Below are 25562 nucleotides of genomic sequence, written 5' to 3'. Positions count from 1 at the left end.
TGAAAGTGGCCATTCTGGCAGAGAGTTAACTATAAAAAGGGTACAAAATCTGTTCTATTGGAGAGGGTTAACTACTGATGTTAGGCTGTTTGTTAGGCAATGCCAAGTATGTCAAGCTTCAAAGTATGACACAGCTGCCAGCCCTGGTTTGTTACAACCCTTACCAATTCCTGCTGCTGTGTGGGTTGATGTTTCTATGGACTTTATCACAGGGTTACCTAAGTCATGGGGCAAAGATGTTATCTTTGTGGTGGTTGACAGATTCAGCAAGTATGCCCATTTTATGGCTTTATCACACCCTTATTCTGCAATACAAGTAGCTCAAGCATATTTAGATCATGTGTTCAAACTACATGGTTGGCCAAGAAGTATAGTAAGTGATAGGGATTCTGTGTTTCTCAGTCAGTTTTGGAAGGGGTTGTTCAGTCTCCATGGCACTGAATTTTTGCTCTCCTCTGCTTATCACCCACAGACAGATGGCCAAACTGAAGTAGTCAATAGGTGTATTGAGACCTATCTCAGGTGTATGTGTAGTGATACACCCAAAGATTGGAATGTATGGCTGCCAGTGGCTGAATGGTGTTACAACACTCATTTTCATTCTGCCACTCAATTGTCTCCATATGAAATTGTGTATGGGCAACCTCCACCTTTGCACTTGCCATATTTACCTGGGGAATCCAATATTGATGAAGTTGACAGGAGTTTACAGAGAAGAGAAGATATGTTTCAGTTGGTCAAGTTTCATCTCTTAAGATCTCAATCTAGGATGAAACAGCAAGCTGACAAGGGTAGGTCTGACAGATCATTCCAAGTGGGTGATTGGGTCTGGCTTAAGCTGCAGCCTTATAGGCAAAACACAATTCAGCAAAGACAGAATCACAAGCTCTCTCCTAAATTTTATGGCCCATTCCAAGTGACTGCTGTCATTGGACAGGTTGCTTACAAGTTACAGCTACCAGAATCTTCTAAAATACATGATGTGTTTCATGTATCACAACTTAAACTTTTCCATGGTCCATTGCCTGTTGCTATCCATATCCCACAGTGGTTGCAAGGCAAACATTCATCTTCTGACCTAGTTCCTTTAGCTATTCTTGATCAGAGAACTGTGAAGTTCCAAGGCAAAGATCAAGTTCAATTTTTGATCCATTGGGAAGGGTCTGAGTTACATGATGCTACTTGGGAAGCAGCTGCCTCATTTCAGTCCAAATATCCTAACTTTACTGTTCCTTCACCTTGAGGTCAAGGTTTTTAAGGGGGGAGGAATGTTAAGGGAAGTTTACTGTTTTGAGCTAATAAGGGAAAGTCAACTCTTTGACTTTCTATTGAGAATCAGTTACAAATGGCGCCAAATTCTGTAACTGAATTCAGTTGTAACAACTGCTTCATTCTCAAGCTAGCAATAGTATAAATGTATGTTTTGGATCATTACAACACTTAATGAATAATATTACAATCTCATTCTCATTCTCTCCCTAAACTTCTCCTAATTCTGTCTTCTTCTTCTTCTGTACTTCTCTTCTTCTTCTTATTCGATATATTCTACCCTATCCGATCTTCAAATGGAAGATCAATGGCAGTGATCTGAGTATCCTGCATCATATACTCCCTCCGTCTCTTTTTGTTTTTTACGTATTCCATTTTGGGTGTTTTATTTTGTTCTTTACATTTCCTTTTATATTGTCACATAATGCGTTAATATTCTATCAAAATTTGTGCCCAAATATTATTTCAACCAATTAAATTCATTGGACATTAAATATTTCTCATTTTCCCAATGTCATATTTTTGATAAGTGTGAAAACATTATAAATAAACGTAATTTTTCTTGTTTAAATAAAAAATAGAGGAATCTTAATGCACATTAAATAGTCGTTAAATCGCGTGAAAAACTTCAAATGTAAAAAACAAAAAGAGACGGAGGGAGTAGTATTTTAAGCACATTTGTCAATGTACAATTTCAAACATTAATATCTATAATTATGGACAAGAAGAAATTATAAAAAGTTGATAGTTAAAATATACTTATATTCATTAAGATGAATCTAATAAGACCCTACATGACTATGTTTTTTGTTAAATATAAATAACAAAAATAAGTCAAATGAGCTTATATAAACAGTGTCAAAAATCATATGGTGTCATCTAATAGAAACAGAGGAACTATAAGTCTATAACTATTATAGATAAGTAAAAATATAACAAGAAAATTTTGTAAATATATTGAACCTTATGTCCTTACTCTTTATTTAATAATATTTTTATGGTTATTTTTACTGTTTTAAGGATATCATTAAGTAATAAAAACATAGCCATTGTACGGAGTATGGATTATGGTATTGTGATAAATGCATATAAATGATACCAAAAAAATGAGTCAATGGTATCAAAAATGAAAAAATGGTACAAACACAAAGACAATTGTATAAAAAAAATGAAAAAATGGTATTTATATAGTAAGATCATACCCTGGTCCATATGATATTGTGATACATTTAAATCGTATCAAGAGCGAAAAAATGGCTCAACAAAAAAACAATGTGGTACAATATAGAGTTAGAGTAATATTAGGATCCTAATATGCAAAGGATAGTATTGCATATTAGGATTAGCGTACAAACTTGAAGTACAATTAATGTATGACTGTATGAGTTAACTTCTTTATATGATGCAGTATAAATATTTACATTGGTTAATGATAAAATCAAGCTTTTGAGTAATATTTGTCACGATGATATCAAAAATGGACTATATATTAGCCAACATATATACTCCGTACTCCGTAGTATATAGTTCGTAGTATAGGATAAAAAGGATAAAAGTTCAAAAAATACAGATCATCTTCAAAGACGGTAAAATATATCGATCTTCAACGATATGTATTTCAAATTTGTTTGCGGCACGTAGATGTAATCTCAACTTACAACCACCTTTCACAAATATTCAATAGTCTTTAACCTTTTCTTTTCAAGGACCCATATTCGGTGTTTGGAATTTGGACCGTACGTTATAGCAAACCATCTACTCGCGCACATTACAACTGGCCGAATGAACCAATTACTTGTTGGTTCAGTGGTGATTTGGGCTGAACTTGGTAGGGAGAACCCGTGTTCGATCCCCCGCAACAACAATTGGGAGGGGACTGGAACCTAACTGTTGATTCCTGGTTTTGATGATGACAAGCTTACCTTCTACTAATAGTTCGTTTTGGAGAATGTCAGGAACAGGTTAATATTTAAAGAAGAACAAATGCAACAACCGAAGCAAGCTAGGGAGCTATGAAGTAATTAAGTTCAAAGTACGTGGCAAGATTAAATCAAGGATCAAGTCAAGCAAATTCTATAAGGGTCGAAAGGTATAAGACCAATGTAATTTAGTACATGCTTAGTATGGGAACAGAGTATCTTGAAGAGTCCTAGTTATATCGTGAAACGAAATAAATCAGTTTTACTTTTACAAAAAGATAAACGTCAAATGTTTTAAACTGATTTTACAAAACTGTTTGAAGTTATACTCTTGAATTTGAGTTAACATATAACTCTCAAAATACGAAAAGATTGATTTTACCTAAACGCGTTTGAAGTAAGATTTGCGAAAATCTATCTATTAAAAAGAGTCCTAAACTGGATTGGATTTGAATCTAGGTTAAACACTTGGATTCGTATAAATACAACCTTTGTTCTTTGCGAAACTTTTTATCAGACTTATTTACATCAACCGGAAGCTTTCAGGTATCACCCTTAAAGTCTTAATCTTTGAAGAAGTCTGTTCCTGTTCCCATATAGAGCAGTATTTGTTACTTGGTCTTATATCGTATGTTAAGTAGTTAATTAATTCTTATACGTTTGATTAAAGTGTTGAGTTATTGTATGTTAAGCCTGAGTCAGGCTTACTTGAGCAAGAGAGAAGATCTCACGAGAGATCAGAGAGTTGGAACAGTTGAGGGACTGTTTTCATAAGGGAAGGAACAAAGAGGGTTGTTCCTAGTCATCTGCAATCAGAGGCGATTGGCAGATTGTGGCCCGAGTAGATTAGGTTTGTAAAGAAACTAAGTTGTTTTGCCTAATTAGTGAAAGTGTTTAAGTCCCCAAAGGGGCCGTGGTTTTTTTTCCTCTCTATTGGGCCTAGAGAGTTTTCCACGCTAAATCTTGCTTGCATATTTTACTATTTCTGTTCCTTGTAGTTTAATATTTATAAATACGTAAAATATCAATTCACCCCCCCTCTTGAGGAACTCTGTAAAACTAACAATTGGTATCAGAGCCAGAACCCTTTAAACTGCAGGTAACGCTGACGGGAAAAACGATTCTGAAGCTATGAACACTACGGAGAAACTAGAAGAGGGATACTCAACACAACGACCTCCAATGTTTAGCGGCAAATACTATTCCTACTGGAGAAACAGGATGGAGATTTTCATTAAGGCTGAAAACTATCAAGTATGGAGAGTGATTGAAGTTGGAGACTTCCAAGTCACTAAGCTGAACTCCCTTGGAGAAACTGTTCCCAAACCTGTTGATGAATTTGACAAAGCCGACTATGAAAAGCTTGAACTCAATGCCATGGCCGTCAAAATCCTTCATTGTGGACTAGGTCCAAATGAACACAACAGAGTTATGGGCTGCAAGAACGCAAAGCAGATTTGGGATCTGCTCCAGGTTACTCATGAAGGAACAAACGAAGTTAAAAGATCGAAGATTGATCTCTTAATGCACCAATACGAGCTGTTCACCATGAAGACATCTGAAACGATTCAAGACATGATTACTCGCTTCACAAACATTATCAATGAACTAAACTCTCTTGGCAAAATCATAACTCCTGAGGAACAAGTCAGGAAGGTTCTAAGAAGTCTACCACAAGATCCCTGGATGGCTAAAGTCACAGCCCTCCAGGAAACTAAAGACTTCACAAAGTTTAACCTGGAACAACTGGCTGGATCTCTCCTAACTCATGAACTTCAATTAAACGCGCGACCTTCAGAGAACACCAAAAATAGAGCTCTTGCTCTAAAAATCGAAAATGATGAAGACTCTGAAGAAGATGAAGAGACAGCTCTGTTTGCTAGGAGGTTCAGAAGAATGTTTAGGAACTACAAAGATGTGGAACACAGAAGCAAACCAAATAGAAAATTCCCTAAAACTGACACCGGATGCCATAAGTGTGGAAACTTGGAACATCGCATTAGGGAATGTCCTCTATGGGATCAAGAACGAGGAAAGGGAAAGGAAACAACAAAAGATAGATTCAAAGACAACAGAAACTCCTTTTCCAAAACTGAGGTAAGGAAAGCCATGATTGCTGCATGGGGAGATACTTCTTCTGATGAGGAACAAGAACAACCCAACGAAGAAATTGCTCACCTGTGTCTTGTAGCTGAACATGAAGATGAAGAATCCGACTCAGAATCTGATAAATTCCAGGCAAGTCTTGTTCATATTAAAAGTAGGCTTGAATCCATGTCTAAAGTAGAACTGTTTGACTTACTTTCTTGTCTCACTAGTGACTATGAGGATCTCCTAAAAGAAAAACTAGACTCAGACAGAAAACACCAAGACATTGTCAATAAACTCACAGAGGAGTTGGAATGGACCAGAAACTCAAACTTAGATATTGACAATCGTTTCTTTAAACTCTTTGATCAAAACCTTCATATAAAAGAAATGTGTGAAGCCTTACGCAATGAAAACTCCTGGCTAAAACAAGATATGATTGACCTAAAAATAGCCAAAACCAAGAAACTCTATAAAGAAGAACTAGAAAAAGCTCAGTTAGAACTAGTGAAAATTCACCAAGAAAAGACCCATCTAGAAAGTGAATTGACTAAAAGGACCAGACACAAAATAGAGGGAACACCAAAGTGGATAGAAGAAGCTAGAACCAAACGCACAGAAGGTTTAGGTTTTAACCACAAAAAGCATCATCCTAGAAAAACCAGAGTAGATTTATACAGTGACATAGTATGCACCTTCTGTGGTCAAATCGGTCACTATAGAGTTTCTTGTCCTAAAAACCAAAGGTACTTGGAAAAGAACATCGAATTCACCAAAACTAAATGGGTAAAGAAAAGTGATTTGATTCCAAGTAAGGAACCCAAGCTATGCTGGGTTCCTAAAAACTCTAACTAAAAACTTCATGCAGGTCGAAGTGAGGGGGAACAACACATGGTACCTAGACAGTGGTTGTTCCAAGCACATGACTGGAGACAGAAATAGATTTCTCTCACTCACGACCTACGAAGGTGGAACTGTGACTTTTGGCGACAATAAGAAAGGTAACATCATTGGCATTGGTAAGGTTGGTAAGTCAAAGTCTCATTCCATCGATAATGTGTTTTTGGTTGAGGGACTAGGTCACAGCTTATTAAGTATTTCTCAATTCTGTGACAAAGGCAATTATGCAAAATTCTTCTCAAATAAATGTCTAATCATCAATAGTAACACAGAGACAGTGATCCTAGAGGGACAGAGGAAAGGGAACACATATGTGGTTAACCTCAACACGGTCCCTCACTCCAATCTAACCTGTCTCAGTGTTATTGAAGATGATCCTTTGTTATGGCACAAAAGATTTGGTCATGCTAGCTTTTCTCTAATGAACAAATTAAAATTGAAAAATTTAGTCACAGGTCTCCCAAATACAAAGTTTGCAAAACAATCAGTCTGTGATGCTTGTATCAAAGGAAAGCAAGTAAGAACGTCCTTTAAATCAAAAGGGGTAATCAGCACAACAAGACCACTGGAGCTGATCCACATGGATCTGTGTGGACCAATGAGGACACAAAGCAGAAGCGGAAAGAAGTACGTACTCGTAATTGTAGACGACTTCTCAAGATACACATGGGTGATCTTCTTATCCAACAAGGAAGAGACGTTTGAAGAATTTTTGTCTTTCGCCACAAAGGTTCAACGACAAAGCAATCATAAGCTGGTCCACATCAGATCAGATCATGGTACAGAATTTCAAAATAAAAGATTTGATGATCTATGTAAAGATTCAGGAATAGATCACAACTTCTCTGCTCCCAGAACACCTCAACAAAACGGTGTTGTAGAAAGAAAGAACCGAACTCTTGAAGACATGACAAGGACTATGTTGATTGCTAGTGGACTTCCAAAAAGTTTCTGGGCCGAAGCTCTAAATACGGCATGCTATGTACTCAATCGAGTGCTAATTAGAGCTATCAAAAACAAAATTCCATATGAACTGTACAAAGGAAGAAAACCCTCTATAACCCATCTTAGAATCTTTGGTTGCAAGTGTTTCGTTCACAACAATGGAAAGGATCAACTGGGAAAATTTGATGCACGAAGTGATGAAGCAATATTCCTAGGATATGCCTCAAACAGCAAAGCATATAGAGTATTCAACAAAAGGACCATGTGCATGGAAGAAAGTATACATATTATATTTGATGAAACTGACTCCCAAAATTATGTTGCAGGTACAACTTCTGATGGAAACTTCGAACTAGGACTCACTAGAGAAACAGAAGACGAAGAGATAAGGAAAAGTTCCCAAACAGAAGAACAAACCCAAGTCGAAGAAACTTCTGAAAATAACATAGTTGAAGAGGAACCAGCACAGGCCGAAGATCAAGCAGAAACAAATGAGCAAGTTGAACAGTCGGTTCTGGAAACAAACACACCTTTCCAACCCAGACCTTGGAAACATCAAAGCTCACATCCCCTTGACCAAATAATCAGTGATCTTGGACTTGGAACCACGACCAGATCCCAACTCAAAAACTTATGTGCTTTCTATGCTTATTTATCCATGATTGAACCTAAAAATTACAAAGAAGCACTAACTGATTCTGATTGGATCATTGCTATGCAGGAGGAGCTTAATGAATTCGAAAGAAATAAAGTATGGCATCTTGAGCCTATACCATTGAACAATCGAGTAATAGGTCTGAAGTGGGTATTTCGAAATAAATAAGATGAGCATGCTACGATTACCAGGAACAAGGCCAGACTAGTTGTCAAGGGATACAACCAACAAGAGGGAATAGACTTTGAAGAAACTTTTGCTCCAGTTGCCAGAATGGAGGCAATACGCATACTAATAGCATTTGCATCATATATGGGATTCAAACTCTATCAAATGGATGTAAAATGTGCCTTCCTAAACGGAAATCTCAAGGAAGAAGTCTATGTGGAACAACCTCCAGGCTTTGAAGATCCAGAATACCCCGCACATGTCTACAAACTAGATAAGGCACTGTATGGACTGAAACAAGCACCAAGAGCCTGGTATGAACGTCTCTCACACTTTTTGCTAGACAATAAGTTCAATCGAGGTAAGGTTGATAGAACTCTGTTCCTTAAGTCAAGAAATACAGACATACTAATTGTTCAAATCTATGTTGATGATATTATATTTGGAGCAACTAACGAAGATCTATGCAAGGAATTCTCTGACCTAATGCAGCAAGAATTTCAAATGAGCATGATGGGAGAACTCAACTTCTTCCTAGGTCTCCAAATCAAGCAAACGGAACAAGGGATCATGATACATCAACAGAAATACATAAAAGATCTCATCAAGAAATATGGAATGGAGTCCGCTAAGAGCAACCACACTCCAATGGGAACAACCACGAGACTGGATGAGGATCAAGAAGGTAAGAGTGTAGACCAAACAAGATACAGAGGTATGATAGGCTCCCTACTTTATCTTACAGCAAGCAGACCAGACATTGCATTCAGTGTAGGTGTCTGTGCCCGCTTCCAATCAAATCCAAAAGAATCTCACCTTACAGCTGTCAAAAGAATTCTAAGATATCTAAAAGGAACAGACGATTTGTGCCTATGGTACCCTAACTATGATCACTTTGATCTCAAAGGATATACAGATGCTGACTATGCAGGTGACCTAGTAAACAGAAAGAGCACATCAGGAATGGTTCAATTCCTAGGAGCATGTGCAGTCTCCTGGGCTTCAAAGAAACAAAACACAGTGGCATTATCCACAACAGAAGCTGAATATGTAGCTGCGGCTTCATGCTGTTCCCAAATGCTATGGATCAAACAACAACTTAGAGATTTTGGTATGAAATTAAAGTGTGTTCCTATCCTATGCAACAACACAAGTGCAATTTGCATATCAAAAGACCCAGTGCACCACTCAAGGGTCAAACACATTCACATTCGACATCACTTTTTGAAAGATTATGTGGAAAAGGAACTAGTCAAACTTGAATTCTGTCCCACAGAAGATCAAGTAGCTGACATCTTGACCAAACCACTTAACAGGGACAGACACGACAAGCTCAGGTTAGAACTCGGTATGATACGAATACAATAATACCGGTTGTCCTTAACAATTTTCTAACCTCACTGGAAAATATCAAAAAAAAAAAAAAAAAAAAAAAAATGTTTTTAATTATTTTTTTTGTTTGCACCATATTTTCTGAATGGACTAACAACCAGGTTCGGATTGCAAAAACCAGCTGTGCATTACCACAGCCACGTCTGCACATTATTAAGGTAATCGCACTTTTTCCCAATACTTGCATTCAATTCGAGGTCTAAGTGGGAATACTAAAAATGAATGGAAAGCAATTAATTTGATTCGGTGAATCTTACGAACACGGTGCATGCATTACTATTCATTTTTGTTCACTCAAACACGCTTCCCACAAATCAATTCCCAACAAAACCTTTCAGCTCCCAAATCATTCTCCCTATAAACTTCGCCGATCATTCGCCAAACCCCAGAATTTAAAATTCAAAAACCCTCTCTCTCTCTCATTATCCACTCGCCACCCACCTCTCCTATAAATAATCATGACTCTCTACAAACTTCAATTCCCAAACCCTAAAAACGCTTCCTCTCCTTCGGAACCGATAATCACAATTATCCCTCTCCAAACAGTATACCCATAATCCATGGCTCCAAAGCAACCCACGCCAAAACCATCGGCCGCCAAGTCCACCGCCAAGCTGACCACAAAAAGGAAACTCGTTCTACATAAAGAGGTAGCTGCACCAACTCAGGGGGAACCACACCTTCCAATGGAGAAAAAGGTAAAACTTGAATCCTCAAAATTTCATTATTTTCCCCCCGATCGCATGCTCCCTGGGTTGAGTATTGATTTTGGCTGGTGTCGTGAAGTTGGTTTTGTTGAGTTACTAGAATCTATTGAGTCACAGGGGTGGACATATCTGTTTGAGGTGTGCTCAAAATCTTGCATGTACCCTGAGGCTATGGGAGAATTCTGTTCAAATTTTTCAAACAAAGGGGGGGTTTGTCAGTCGGAGGTAAATGGGAAGTCATTTAGTTTTGATGCTGAAAAATTGGGGAATTGGTTCAAGGTTCCTGTGCTGGGTGAGGAGGTTTACCATAAGGGGAAAGGTCCAATTGAATTGGGGGGTGCTACCATGGAAGACGTCTACTCTTATTTTGGGGGACAGGGCAAACACCCAAAAGCCCTAAATCAATCTCTTCTCACTCCCTTTCAGAAAGTCTTATTCAATGTGGTACGTCGAGGACTTGTTCCGCGTCACGATAAACGAGCCCTAGCCAGTCGTTTAGACCTCATTTACATCTTTCTTCTTGAGTCTCAACGCCAAATCAACTTTCCCATGGTCTTCATTGCTCACCTAACCCACAACATTTCTCAAAACAACATGATTGGATACGGCTCCCTCTTGACCTTTATCATGCGCAAAGTGGGGGTTGATCTCACAAAATATACATCTGAACCACATACTCCAGCCCACATTCTAAACAAAGCCTGTCTACATGGTGTAAGTCTGAGTGTTGTTGATGGGGTTGTCTGCGTTGGGAAGCTGTTGGTTGGAGACACAGCCCAACAGGAGGAGGATGATTTAGAAGGTGTAGAAGAAGAGCTTGATGAGGGAGATGAACTGTCAGATGCGGAAGAGGAGGCACCATTTCCTTGCCAGGAGACAGAGGGTCAGACAGAGGGTGTTCCTGTTGACCTATGTCCAAAGGAGACAAGTCCAATCAAAGCCACCTCCTCTCCCAAGAACATTCCAACCACATCATCTTATCAGCCTATCCGTCGCAGTAGCCGTCTAGCCAGCTCTTCCAAAGGAATTCCTCCGGTCTACAGGGTCGAGGATTCAGATTCAGACAAAGATGGTGAAACCCAATCTGCTGCTCCCTCACCAGACGGTTCAGTGCAGCTCTTGATGGCTAAAGTGGATCAACTGCAGCTGGACAATGTGGTTCTGTTGTCAGCTGTTACTTCTTTGCAGGAGCTCATTCACAAGATGCAGCAGGATCAGGCAGAGTTCTTCAATGACATGACAGAACGTTTTGCTGACATGATCGTCGAGGAGGTGACACATGCTGAGGATGCTGCTCCTGGATCTCCCCAAACCTGACCCTGCTACAAAATCTTTGCTTATCCTACCCCATATAATCTGCTGTCCATCAAACATTTTATTTTGTTTTGCTGGCTCTTTAAACAATTTTTTTTTTTTTTTTTTTTTGGTTTGGTTTTTGGATGCGCCAAGTTTATGACTAATGCTCATTAGTGCGCTTTTCCTACGTTCTGATAGTTGCCCCACTCTGACTTGTAGAATTTTTGCTTGTGTTGTGCTATATGTTGCGTTTATCTTGTTCTGCTTGCAGGGGTGCGGTCAAACTCGTTGACCGACTTGAGCTGCATGATGACTATCTGCTTGCTAGGGTAATATGATTCCCATATCCTCCTTCTTCTTCTTTTCCTTTGGCTCGGTGTTTTTCCCTACTCCCTTTTTGATAATTCCAAAGGGGGAAGATATTGAGAGGACAACTTGTGTTCCATTATATTTGTTTTTATACTTGGGTTTACCACCTACGCGACTCATCTGTTCCTGGTTAAGTTTTTGACTCTGGATTGTCAGGTTACATATCTCATTCCTTAAGTTATTTACTCCTATCAAGTTGTAAGGTTGTCATCATCAAAAAGGGGGAAATTGTTGATTCCTGGTTTTGATGATGACAAGCTTACCTTCTACTAATAGTTCGTTTTGGAGAATGTCAGGAACAGGTTAATATTTAAAGAAGAACAAATGCAACAACCGAAGCAAGCTAGGGAGCTATGAAGTAATTAAGTTCAAAGTACGTGGCAAGATTAAATCAAGGATCAAGTCAAGCAAATTCTATAAGGGTCGAAAGGTATAAGACCAATGTAATTTAGTACATGCTTAGTATGGGAACAGAGTATCTTGAAGAGTCCTAGTTATATCGTGAAACGAAATAAATCAGTTTTACTTTTACAAAAAGATAAACGTCAAATGTTTTAAACTGATTTTACAAAACTGTTTGAAGTTATACTCTTGAATTTGAGTTAACATATAACTCTCAAAATACGAAAAGATTGATTTTACCTAAACGCGTTTGAAGTAAGATTTGCGAAAATCTATCTATTAAAAAGAGTCCTAAACTGGGTTGGATTTGAATCTAGGTTAAACACTTGGATTCGTATAAATACAACCTTTGTTCTTTGCGAAACTTTTTATCAGACTTATTTACATCAACCGGAAGCTTTCAGGTATCACCCTTAAAGTCTTAATCTTTGAAGAAGTCTGTTCCTGTTCCCATATAGAGCAGTATTTGTTACTTGGTCTTATATCGTATGTTAAGTAGTTAATTAATTCTTATACGTTTGATTAAAGTGTTGAGTTATTGTATGTTAAGCCTGAGTCAGGCTTACTTGAGCAAGAGAGAAGATCTCACGAGAGATCAGAGAGTTGGAACAGTTGAGGGACTGTTTTCATAAGGGAAGGAACAAAGAGGGTTGTTCCTAGTCATCTGCAATCAGAGGCGATTGGCAGATTGTGGCCCGAGTAGATTAGGTTTGTAAAGAAACTAAGTTGTTTTGCCTAATTAGTGAAAGTGTTTAAGTCCCCAAAGGGGCCGTGGTTTTTTTCCTCTCTATTGGGCCTAGAGAGTTTTCCACGCTAAATCTTGCTTGCATATTTTACTATTTCTGTTCCTTGTAGTTTAATATTTATAAATACGTAAAATATCAATTCACCCCCCCTCTTGAGGAACTCTGTAAAACTAACACTAACCACCCAGAACTCGCCCCGAATCCGAATTAGCCCTAAGGGTAAACCGGGTGCTAACACCAAAAAAAAAAAACTGGCCGAATGAGTAATTTTTATTATTTATTTTAATTTAATTTTCTGATGATCATATGTATACCAAACATTCAATCACGCACATCACCAAGACCGACAGCTACAACAAAAATTCTTCTCCATTAGTGTAACATGCACGGTCGTCGGGTTGAAGATTGATGACCATACAATTCCATTTTATGCATAATGAAGATCGACGGCCATACAATGCCATGTTACACAGTTCAATGTTGATAGCGAACTTACTTAATCGTTGAAAAAATAAAGTTCACTAAATACCTACCACGTATGAGTTTTCAACTTATTCACAATTTGCTATCAAATTTTGAGTTTTTGTTACATAAAATGTACCAGAAACCCTTATACTCTTATAGTTAAACGGTCTATCTCCTAATTAACTCGAAATAATGTTTCTTTTCTCTTTCATTAACCCTTATTCTATCCATCCAATACCTAATTAACCCATTAACACATGCATATATGTTCATGAGACCATTTTCCTTCATTTACCAAATTATTCGTGAAAAACTTTGTTAACTACGTAGTATTCGTGAAAAACTCAAAGGGCGCATGGTGGAAATAACCGTAAACAAAATCATGCTTCTTAGTGTCTTACCTAGATGTGATTGTTACCGAAGTTTCGTGCCTTTATTAGCTTATCTGAAAACCGTCTCGTTTTATCATGTTTTTAGAGAGGCTAATCTAGCAGCTTATAGTTTATGTTCGAAAAAATCAGCGATAATAGTTAGCGGTAATTAGCGGTTGAGTAGCGGGTAGCGGTAAATAGTAGCGGGTAGCGGTTAGCGGTCAAATTAGCGTGTAACTAATATGAGTGTTCAATAAAAGTAGCGGTTGATATTGTAAAATAAATTTAAAGCTCGAATATCGTATAAAACTTTACTACTCCCTCTGTCCCAGATTAGTTGTTACACTTTCCTTTTTCGTCCGTCCCAAATTAGTTGTTACACTTCTAAATTAGGAATGACTTCACAATTATTATATTGTCTCTCTCTTCCCACTAAATTATTTTTTGTCCCCACATCCTCTCTCATTCAATTAAAAAAATACATTATTAACTTCTATCACATCTAGTTTTTCAATAAAATAACAATTGATAACCAAACAACCACTTATCACCTAAAACTTTGTGCAAAGGTAAGTGTAACAACTAATCTGGGACAGAGGGAGTATAAATTTGTCAAACGATATCTGCTACCTTAAACGCTACTAATTTTAACGTTTGACAAAAGTTAACCAACCGCTACCGTGACCAATATTTACAAATTTTACAAGTAGCGTCTTGACTAGGACAAAACGCTACGCCCTACCTCAAGTGCTACCGCTGAACACGCTCTGACTCACCTTACTAAAAGGGCATGCTTGGATTGAGGGTAATGTATTAAAGGGGTAATAAAAGTCAAACTAAGGTAATTGAAGGTGATGATGAGGGGATGAAGTGGTGGCAAAAGGAACAAGCTAGTGTTGGCAAGAAGAAAATAAAAGGGAAGGGGGAACAAATACCCTCATCATGGGGGGAATAGTTATCCACCATCCCACTAGGGTGATTAATACCCTCATTTGGGGGTAATTACTTCCCCCCTTCCTCCCTTCTCCTCACAACACCACCACTACCACAATTTCTCATCACAATACCACCACACCACCCTCAATGCAACCACCACAATTCACCTTCATTGTCCTTTTATTATGATGGTTTGACTTTTATTACCCTCATAATCCATTACACCCAATCCAAACGTGCCCAAAGGATATACGAAGTACAGAGTAACTCATTGCGTCCGATTACACTTTGATTTCGACTGGAAGCCGGTGGCTTTATAGCATTTTCATAAATAAATAAACAAAAACAATTCTTCTCCATTGAAATGAAAAAAATTCTATAACACAATAATTTCAAATTAGACAAAAATCAAACATTGATATCCCAGCTGACTCCTAACAATTGGTTGATGAGTTGTAGTCAGTTAACTTAAGATCACAATCAATCAGCATTGTTGGAAAAAGATCAGTCACAACATATCTATATACTCCGTATCAGATAGAATGACTATTGTATTTATACAATATTTGATTGGGTCACTAAATTAATTATGGTTAGTTGCGCAACTGGTTGGTGGATTTGTCAACTACTCCGTAACACATATACTAAAAATAGTAACTTTAAGACTTTACTTGCTCTATAAGTCTACATCAATAGTTTATCAAAATGTCTTTCGCACACAAGGGTATAATAAATTTATTGTACACCAAGATAACTTTTAACCAGTTTTTGCAACTTTAACATAGTTTTAATTAACTTTTATATATTATAAAAAAGTTGATAGATAAACCTTTTAAAGGGTTGAATAATTAATTTTTGAAAATGATAAAGGTCGCAACATGCGACCTTTAAGCCGTGTCACAATGATGATATGACATGCTTATGTGTCATGATTTAAATTGGAATCTAAAATATTTAACTTATGTATCTTATTATACATGTTTAAAATAAAGGTAGGAAAATCTTAATATTCTAATTTGTTTCTTTCTATATATCGATTACCTTATTTACATATTTTATAGTAAAAAATTTGCATTGATAGTAAAAATATTATGATGACTCATAGCCTACGTGGCGCTTATATGTCCCAGTTAAACACCGACACGTAAGATTGCAACAACTAAATGTTGTCGCAACTTGCGACCTTTATCATCACCCATTAATTTTATACATTATTAGTGATTTTGAAGAAATAAATGAAAACTTTTATCACTAAAAAATACTGTACATAACTTTTACCTAAGGGTAACTTTTAAGCATTTTGAGGTAACTTTTACTCCGGTATACAATATTTATTGTACACCACTTGTAAACAAGAATTTGTGATAGCTTATATGGGGTTTATTTGCCACATCCCCCTTATTACTCTCTCCGTTTTTTTTTGTACTCAATTACTATAAACTCTTATTTCGAAGAGAAGTGATAAGTGAAATAAAATGTGGAATAATAAAAGCACTGCACAGTAAAATAAGTACTTCATATAAAAATCTTTGTAAAGCAAACTTAGATTATTTTTTCGAGCACTAATCAGCAAATAATGTTTAACTATTACTTCATCCGTTTATTTTTAGTCGTAATACTTTATTTTTCACGTTTTTTATTGCATAATTTGAGTAATTAATATCTTTAATTATCGATAAGCACCAAATATATATATATAAAAAAAGGTATTCAGAAAATATACATCAAACTGAATCTGACAAGAATCCACGTGAATATATTTTTTCTTAAGTGGTCATAAAAAATCTACTTAATAGGTGATGATGATATGCATGTGAATAGAGCAAAAAATAAAGTGTTGCAACTAAAAAAAACAGAGGAAGTAGTTTGTACGCAGTACTTCATCTGACTAGATAATAACTGTCAAACCGTCTTTTACAAGAATTTGCAATCAACGACTAACCATGCCACACAAGCACAATAATTTCAGGAGTACTAATCATACTCGTAATTGTGAAGGACTCAAAGCTCAATCCTTTTGCCTTTGTTGATAGTAATAATTGTGTTAGGTTTGTCATCGTAGGTATTTATTGAGAACCACACATGAATGGTAGCATACGTACTATACTACAAGTACTATATATACACATATACGAGAAAACCTGAAAGTAACCAACAGGCAACTTCCCACCCACACCCAAAAAAACTTGGACAGAATGAGTTCGGATCACAATAAAATTACAAACCAAAAGGGAGAACATTTGGTGATAGATTTAGGAAGTATTGATACACAAAGCCTTTTGAATGAGGGAGATAATAAGATAACTTATACAAATGAATTGTCTTCTTGGGAGATGGACTCCCTTACTGCCCTTTGTGACACCATCATACCTGCCGTCGACCCACCGGAGTCGGCTACGGAGGACTCCGTCATCCGATTTTACAAAACGTCTGCCTCCATGGCTAAAACTCCTGACCATGTATGTAGGCATCATTTATTTCCTTTTTTTTTTTTGATTTTTTCTTCCACAAAGTCGTCGAGTCAGACACTTGTTCACGTATCCATGTCTGACATGGGTACACGAGTCCAAGTAATGTTATCATCATTGTTATATATATAGTGATGAAAATGGTAGTGAGATATATATATTTGAGGTGCTAACATTTTTGTCCATGAATTTTTCAGTTGGGAAGGATGTTGAGCCACAGAATGCGGCATCATGTGTTCCTCATACGATTAATGTTGTTTATGTTGTCAACAAGGTTAGGAACCTTTTTGTTTGGAGGAATACACAGTTTGTCAACTGGTTTCCCGTTTTTCCTCAAGTTTTCAGAATTGCCACTCCATAAACGCCAACAATTTATTCTTTCAATGAGTACTAGTTGGTTCTTTCTATATCGGATGGGCTTTATCGGTGTCAAGTTGCTTATTCTATTGGCCTTCTTTACTCAGGTACGGAATATCTTTCTCTTTATCATTTTAAGAGTTTTTGTGAAAATGGATTATACTTCACTTTTCGATTAAAAAAATTCAAAAACTACCGAGAAAGTATACAACTCCCTCTGTTCCTAAATATTTGTAATAGTTTGATCGACTTTTTGTCAATCAAAACACTAGTAAAAACTTTAAAAAATTGATATTCGAAAAATGTACATTTAAGACTAATCCAACAACATATTACGTATTACTCAACAACATTTGATTTTTATATATTATTGAAAATTTGGTCAAAATTGGCGTACGAATAGTGCAAAAGTCAAAATGTTACAAGTAGTTAGGAACATAAGGAATAGTAAATCTTAAATGTTGATAGAACGGTATAAGTTACATCGTGTAATTCTAAGGGACATAAATTTTTTTTAAAAAAAATTGATCTGACAAGGTAAATAAAAGGTTGATCGATAATAGAAGTCTTAAATATTTGAAATAGAATTACAATAAATGGCTTTTGATTTTGTTGTAACTTCTGAGAAAAATACCACTTAATGTAGATGAATTTGGTACTCCCGTAATTGTTTGTCACGTTTTTTCTCTTCCCATGCAAATACGGAATACAATATAGGATTAAAGTAGAAAAACTAAGTATAAAATTGAGGAGCAAAGAATTGAACCTTTTATCTTATGCACCTCCAATTTGTAAGGAAAATAACCACTTGAGCTATACTAGATATGTGGTTTTATAGTGCATATTTAACACTTGAACATATCATGGGGGGTCATGGCCCCCGCCAACCCCCCTAACTCCGCCCCTACTAAAAACTAAGAGCAAGATTAGCGGTAGTCTGAGCAATAGTCTTATTGAGTATTAACTTAAGACCTCCCATCTATGTGTAAGAGTATGATAAAAGTCTGAGCAAGAGTCTTGAAATTCCAAGACTATACTTAAAACGTTTAAAGTTTAAACAGTACATTCAATCTTAATTATTATTATTTATTCTTTTTTATTTTATTATTTTCATAAGTTTGAGGAGTTTTTAATGAGTACGAGGGGTGAAGTGGAAAAATTAAGTAAGTTTGAAAGGGTCTCAACAAGAATCTGATTAATTGAAAATAAATAAAAATTAATAAAAAAAATAACGTGGAAGTCTTAGCTTATACTAGCGAATCTTGCTCTAAGGTTAATGCCCTTTGCTTACAATACACATCTTGACATCATGCATGTCCTTGTAAATCCAACTTATTTCATCAACCCCTTCTTAAAAATGAAAGAATTTAATTACTATTTAATTCTTTTAAGAATTAACGTAGGATTGATTTTATTGGACCAGAAACTTCTCGTGAGTAAACTAACCATTCAGTCGGTTACATATTGACTTTAACATATATGGATCAGTGCTCTCTAATTCTCTTGTTGTGACATCATTTTCATCCCCTCCTTTCATATACTTGGTTCAATATGCATCTCTAATAAGATTAGAAAAAGTTGGAAATTTAATGTGAAAGCTACTTTTTCTCACAATTTTTCCAACTACCAGTCTCTTTGATGTTTATGTTAGAGAGTTAAAGTGATAATTAATATAACAAATAGCTAGTCTTCGTCAATGAAATTAATATAGGACTATATATATATGAATTCTTATAGTTACATTAGATATGATCTTTTCATGCGTATAGCACGGAGTCTAACCTAATACTGGTACATTACAAAGGAGTCAAACAAATCATATAAAGAGAGTTAGAAGCACTTTGCTCACTTGTAATTTACAGGATTTAAAATTTTTGACTGTTAATATATATGGATACGGAGTACTTGAAAAATTTATAGAAAAAAATACTTCATAATATTTTGAAAATTCACTTTGAGACATATCTAATAAAATCTCAAATGAGAATTTATTTTCTTTTTACAACTTACTAAGTGCATGCAATCAATTAATTTTGTTTTCACATTTGTTGCATGAATAGTAAGAGATACTCGATTTAATGGTGTAAAAAAAAGGAGCTGATTGCAAAAGGTTAAAAGTTTTGAGCAGGTAGCCAACAGTTAGTGAAGAGATTTTATAACTTCAAATTTGATGTGGCAAATCAAACTACCCTACCTTGTACGGAGTAGCTAATTATTGAAGTTGATTCAATTAAGTACCCTGTAGTATACACATTACCGTTGACAACTGAATATTATGTCAAACTGTATTGGCCAATTTTATTTTTTTTAAATGGGTTGCAATTAATATCAAATTAAAGAGCAAAGGACCCAAGTTTATTACAACAGATCTTTAAAACACCAACTTGGCAAATTGGCAAATTGATGCATACTACTATACAAGTACAATAGTACTCCGTAATCATATGCATTAATGATTTAATGCTCCTGCCCCCGTCTACTCTTTTTTTGCACGTTTACCATATTTTGTTTTGTATCCGATTTCTAATTAGCATTAGCGTGTTTTGAAACACACAACTTAAACCATTACTACATATATAATGGAGTACATATATAACGGAGTAAGGTATAACTGTTTAACACGGAGTGCATTTCTTACACTGAAATTCGTTTGACAATGCATGATAAAAGTTTGATCAAGTACTCCGTACGTAATAACATTGGTGGTATCTTGCATGTTAGCGCATATACGATTTATACCTTAAAATTTATACGACGTAACTGAATGTATGTAACAATCCTGAAACCCTAGTATAGTAAATATCTAGCGAAGGAAAATAATAACTTAATTTTCTTTAAGTAATGTTCAATTCTTTAAAAAATACTACTATTCAAATGCAACTTTTTTAATCCAAATGCAAGTTGGTGTGCGTATGTCACTAAAATCATTGTTGAATGATGTCAGGTGGACGAGAAAGAAGAAAACCCATCTTGGGAAGCAATCGGGTATTGTGGACCAGACCCGGAATTCATGAAATCAAAAAAGCACAACGAACCAAATCGACCATTGGGTTACCTCACACCCAAACCCAATCATAATACAAAAGCCCAAAATCAGGCCCAACCGAAAACCAAAGAAGATCTCCTTGGACCACTTTACAAAGGTGTAATCAACGTAAACAACTCCCAAGATATCCTAAGTGAATATCTGAAGAACTCAGGCTTCCACGTGTCAATCAACCGTAAAAACAAAAGCTATCAAAATCCGGTAATGACTATCCAATGTGATGCAGTTGTGGTAGGTTCGGGTAGTGGTGGAGGTCTAATTGCAGGGGCTTTAGCTTCGGAAGGTTACAAAGTTTTGGTTTTAGAAAAGGGAGAATATTTTGCTAGGGAAAATCTATCTCTTTTAGAAGGTACAACTTTGGATCAGATGTACGAAGGTGCAGGGATATTAGCAACAAGGGATTTAGGGGTGAGTATATTAGCAGGATCAACTCTTGGGGGTGGATCAACTATTAATTGGTCCGCTTCAATACGGACCCCACCACACGTGATTCGAGAATGGGCTCACGTGCATGAACTAGAGATTTTTGAAAGTCCTTTATATAAGGAGGCTCTTGATGTGGTTTGTGAAAAGATGGAGGTACAAAGTGATATTAACAATGAAGGGTTTAATAACGAAGTGCTTAGGAAGGGTTGTTTGGAATTAGGGTATTCTTTAGTGGATATTCCCCGAAATGCCCCTGCTGATCACTATTGTGGTTGGTGTGGTCTTGGGTGTAAAGATGGGAGGAAGAAGGGTACTTGTGAGACATGGCTTAAAGATGTGATAAGGTCGAGGAATGGGGCTATACTTACAGGGTGTGAAGTTGGGAAAGTGTTGTATGAAAGAAAAAGAGGACGAAATCGAGATACTGCGAAAGGAGTCATGTTCGAGCATAAAACCAATAATGGTGGTCGTGGTCGTGGTCGTTACGTATGTGTAGTTGAGGCAAAGACAACGATAGTAGCGTGTGGTGCACTCAACACACCAGCATTGTTGAGAAAGAGTGGAATGAAGAACCCAAACATAGGAAAGAATTTGCACCTCCACCCGGTTGTGATGGCATGGGGATACTTCCCGGATACGGAGCCATTATCATCTTTGTTATCGGGTACGGGTGAGGGGAAAGTGTGGCCGGAAAAGGAGAAAAAGAGTTACGAAGGTGGTATAATGACAACCATGTCAACGGTGGTAGCAGAGTTTAACGAGTCGGGTTATGGTGCCGTGATTCAAACTCCATCGTTACATCCTGGGTTATTCTCGGCCATAATGCCGTGGACTTCCGGGTCAAGTATGAAACATAGAATGACAAGATTTTCTCGAACCGCCCATATCTTTGCCCTTGCCCGTGATATTGGGTCGGGTACCATTTCCACTTCTCCTTTCGATATTACTTACAATATGCACTCAATAGACGAAGGTAATCTACAAAATGGTGTTGAGAAGATGTTGAAGATACTAGCGGCGGCGGGGGCGGAGGAGATCGGCACCCACCACCGTGATGGGGCAAGCATAAACGTGAAGAAAGTTAGTTGTCATGAGTTTGAGATGTTTGTAAAGAAAGAGAGTTCAAAGGCTATAAAAGGTCTTGCTATGCCAGTTGCATCTGCCCATCAAATGGGGAGTTGTAAAATGGGGGTTGACCCAAGGACATCGGTGGTTAACCAAAGGGGAGAAAGTTGGGAAGTTGAGGGGCTTTATTTAGCTGATTCTAGTGTGTTTCCTACAGCTTTGGGTGTAAATCCTATGGTCACTGTCCAAGCAATTTCTTATTGTACGACTCAGTCAGTTCTTGAGTATCTCAAAAGGAAAAAAAGAGGGTGAAAATGTAAAATTTAAAACGTACTATGTATGCGTGTGATGTATATATAAACCAATGTATAGTTACTGTTTTGTTTTGGTAATTGAAAATTGTCAATATTAGTGTATATTAATTATTGCAGTTCTGCGTGATATATGACTAAAGGAAAATAATAAATCAAACCAAACTCGCAGATCAACAAGGCTTTCGGTTATGATATATGCAGCCTTAAGAGTTAACTATGTATAAACATTAAACAAATATACAACTTACAACATTTTAGTTTTTTCATTACAAAATTACACGTTGATCGGTTGGGAATCCATTGTTTTTCCCCTTTTCAACGGCTAAAACTTGATATCGTTTCCTTAATGTAGCAACTGCAGAAGCTAAAGTGCATCCTAAGGTAACAAGAATTAAAATTGATGCACCAACAAAAATCCCATCTTTAACTATATAACATTCCCCATTTAGCCATCCTTTTCCATAAGATTGCCTTCTATTCATGCTTGTTGCTGTGCTTATTAATGTTATTGAAATTCCAAAGTTGATCCTGTAACAAGAAAATTAATTTATCACACTTGAAAATTCTTAAAAAAGATTGGTTGGTTGTTAATTAATTAGACCATCTAGGACGGTTACAATATATTCTAATGAAGATCGTCCAAAACGCGAATTCATTGGATGGCAATTGGTTTATGTCATGTCATGATAGCTAGAATTTGGCAACATCTACTCAGAAATGACTCAATGAGTCCATGACAGACTTTCAGTCAACAAAGAATGAAGGCAGATTATTAAACTTTTTCCTTTTGAAGAAGAAGAAGAAGAGATTTAGTTAACTTTTTTACTGTACTTGCTTTTGCTTTACAAGCTAAACTATTTATAAAAAAGTTCAAACAAGGAAAATGGGTAAAATATAAAAATGGATAGAGTGTTGTACAATACACGTGACTTATAATCGAATAAGAATTTTACTGCTCTGTAATTCATCTGTTTCATATTAATTGTTACGGATTAACTTTAAACACTATCTACAAACTTCAATTTGATTATCGTGGATTCATCGACAGTAACGTATTTATATCTTACCAGAAAATTATTAACAAAATTGTAAGATTTATGGGTAAAAAAATTATAGTCATGTAGGTGTTTAATTCGTTAATTCTAGGGACGTAGGTAGAAGGAATACATTACAATAGTACTCCGTATTAAACCAACAAAATTTAATGGATAGTTTTTGTATCTTACCAGGAAATTATTAAGAGTATGATAGCAACAGTTGGCCTTTTAAATTGACAACATGATCTTCTTTCCTTTGAATCTGACCAATATCCTACAAAAAAAATGGAGTTTCCTATGATTTGAGCAATAGTAAAACATATCAAAGCTGCAGTTCCTAGCCAAAACGCTTCATTTTCTGGCAATTCACACAATTTCCCATCTACTTTCACATCCTCTACCTGTTCATCATACAAACAGAACAATCAGTTTCATTTGAAAATCCAAAAGAAGTGGAAATTTTGATGATTTGTTGTGGATTTCGTCGTCTACCTTGGACTTCTTGAACTCGGCAAGGATGCAAAAGACGAATGCAAGAACAGCAAGAGATAGTACAGTACATAATGTTAATGTATATGTGAAAAGCTGTGTTTTTTCCATATCAATGGATGTGCTCTGTTTCTGATGCGGTTGAAAAGAAACAGAGCATTGATCAAAATTGATAAGAGGAGAGAGGATAATGGTAACATATATGGACGTATTTAACACATTGTTAGTAAACCATGTAAAAATCCGGCACGTTATAATATGATCAAAGTTGGTGTTTTGGGAATGTGGTGGTTGGAAAGAAGGGGGTTTCTTTGAAGCAAGAGTAGTTAGTTTCTCATTTTGTTTGCTTGGAATGTATTGTATGTAACAGATTAAGCATTAAACATTATTAAAAGAAATTAATAAAAAAAATGTATTCCCAATCTAGCTTGTTGTCTTAGAAGGGTTTTGGAATATGTGAACTTTGGTTTACTTTATTGGTTGTGAAACCCTCATCATTGACAACAACTTATTCTAATCTTGATTTTTAAATAACGATGAAGAGAGAGGGTGAGTGAAAAGGACAAGAGAAGGGATAAAACGAGTTATGCAACCAAGAAAGGGACAAGAGAAGGGGAAAAATGAGTTATGCAACCAATTTAATTAGTAGATTCAACTAATTAATGAATCTTGTTAAATCTATATTAGGAGTAATATATTAAAAAATGTCCTTAAACAAGTCTATGTTGGTGTGATATTAAGGATTTGGAATAAAGTTAGAAGCCATCGGTATGATATTATATAGCTAAAACGCCTAGCTTACCAATGGAATGAAATGAGATGCATTCCAATTTTCCAATCCATTCTGACATGTACAATATAATCAAACTCCACCCAACTAAGTACCAACATTTTTTTTTGTTGGTAAGATTTAGCTTTTATGGGTACCAATTCACTTTTCGTTTAACTTTATTTTTGCGTGTTTGTAAATGAAACATAAAAGCATCACATATGGGGAGGGGGAGTCGAACCCGAGATATATCGAACGTAATCTTTTAATCTCCACTAGTAGGCCAAGATCTCATTGTAAATCAACTTTTTTTGTTAGTACTCACTAGTTTCAAAGGACTCATTAATACCAATATTGGTAATTTGAACTCTTTTTTAAACGTAATTCTCTTGTGTCAAAATCCCCCCTACATTTGTATATATATAAAAAAAAAAACATACTCTCTCTCATCTCCAAATTGTAGGACTATAATTGAAAGACAATATTTGATTAGGAGATGTCTGAGATAAATAGAGGTTTGAGCTCTTTGGTGTGAGTCGCAGTTTGTAATATTTAGTGAAAATGTCTCTTATATTCTAAAGTTGGTCAAATTTAGTACTTTTAACGAGTTTCTTAGGAATATATGTAAAGTAGCTCTTATTAATTATTTCAATGCCCTATTCATCATTATTTATTTCATTAGTCACTTACCCAAACTGCTTATATACTAGCGAGTCAAATGAGCTTAGACAAACAATTAAAAATTACAGAGTACAAAGTTGACGTCGAATTGCCAAACACAACCTATTTTTTCCACGAAGTAGTCAATAACTAAGCAATGAAGAGTATTGTGCGCTATAGTCACACGAGAAATCTCTAAACAACCTCCTTGATTGGCAAATATGTCAATCTAGTAACATTACCGTAAATATAATAAAATAAATATACAATTTTAAAAGTGTATATACAGTCTAATTGATATTT

The 25562-nt window shown here is 36.1% G+C and overlaps 2 protein-coding genes across 2 annotated transcripts; one reads left to right on the top strand and one right to left on the bottom strand.

The window, feature by feature from the left end:
• The first annotated feature begins 16727 nt into the window (after nt 1-16727).
• LOC110788347 (long-chain-alcohol oxidase FAO4A) lies at nt 16728-22420 on the top strand. The gene is made up of 3 exons (XM_021992983.2): nt 16728-17087; nt 17294-17560; nt 20398-22420. The coding sequence occupies exons 1-3, from the start codon at nt 16824-16826 to the stop codon at nt 22300-22302; spliced, it is 2436 nt and encodes an 811-aa protein (XP_021848675.1). The 5' UTR covers nt 16728-16823; the 3' UTR covers nt 22303-22420.
• A 36-nt stretch (nt 22421-22456) lies between these two features.
• On the bottom strand, nt 22457-24201 carry LOC110788301 (protein MODIFYING WALL LIGNIN-1). The gene is made up of 3 exons (XM_021992926.2): nt 23834-24201; nt 23531-23742; nt 22457-22832 (listed from the first exon to the last, which is right to left on the bottom strand). The coding sequence occupies exons 1-3, from the start codon at nt 23939-23941 to the stop codon at nt 22571-22573; spliced, it is 582 nt and encodes a 193-aa protein (XP_021848618.1). The 5' UTR covers nt 23942-24201; the 3' UTR covers nt 22457-22570.
• Nucleotides 24202-25562: the final 1361 nt, after the last annotated feature.

This window comes from Spinacia oleracea, chromosome 6 (assembly GCF_020520425.1).
Source record: "Spinacia oleracea cultivar Varoflay chromosome 6, BTI_SOV_V1, whole genome shotgun sequence".
Classification (NCBI taxonomy): Eukaryota; Viridiplantae; Streptophyta; class Magnoliopsida; order Caryophyllales; family Amaranthaceae; genus Spinacia; species Spinacia oleracea.
The sequence above is the reverse complement of the archived record's forward strand: the minus strand, read 5'-3'. Positions and strand labels throughout refer to the sequence as shown.

Bases quoted from the DNA above. Each gene is read 5' to 3' on its own strand.
- LOC110788347 (XM_021992983.2), top strand. From the start codon at position 16,824: ATGAGTTCGGATCACAATAAAATTACAAACCAAAAGGGAGAACATTTG. The intron at 17,088-17,293 runs GTATGTAGGCAT...TGAATTTTTCAG, and splicing joins TGGCTAAAACTCCTGACCAT to TTGGGAAGGATGTTGAGCCA. The intron at 17,561-20,397 runs GTACGGAATATC...GAATGATGTCAG, and splicing joins TATTGGCCTTCTTTACTCAG to GTGGACGAGAAAGAAGAAAA.
- LOC110788301 (XM_021992926.2), bottom strand. From the start codon at position 23,941: ATGGAAAAAACACAGCTTTTCACATATACATTAACATTATGTACTGTA. The intron at 23,743-23,833 runs GTAGACGACGAA...TATGATGAACAG, and splicing joins CCGAGTTCAAGAAGTCCAAG to GTAGAGGATGTGAAAGTAGA. The intron at 22,833-23,530 runs GTAAGATACAAA...TTCTTGTTACAG, and splicing joins ATACTCTTAATAATTTCCTG to GATCAACTTTGGAATTTCAA.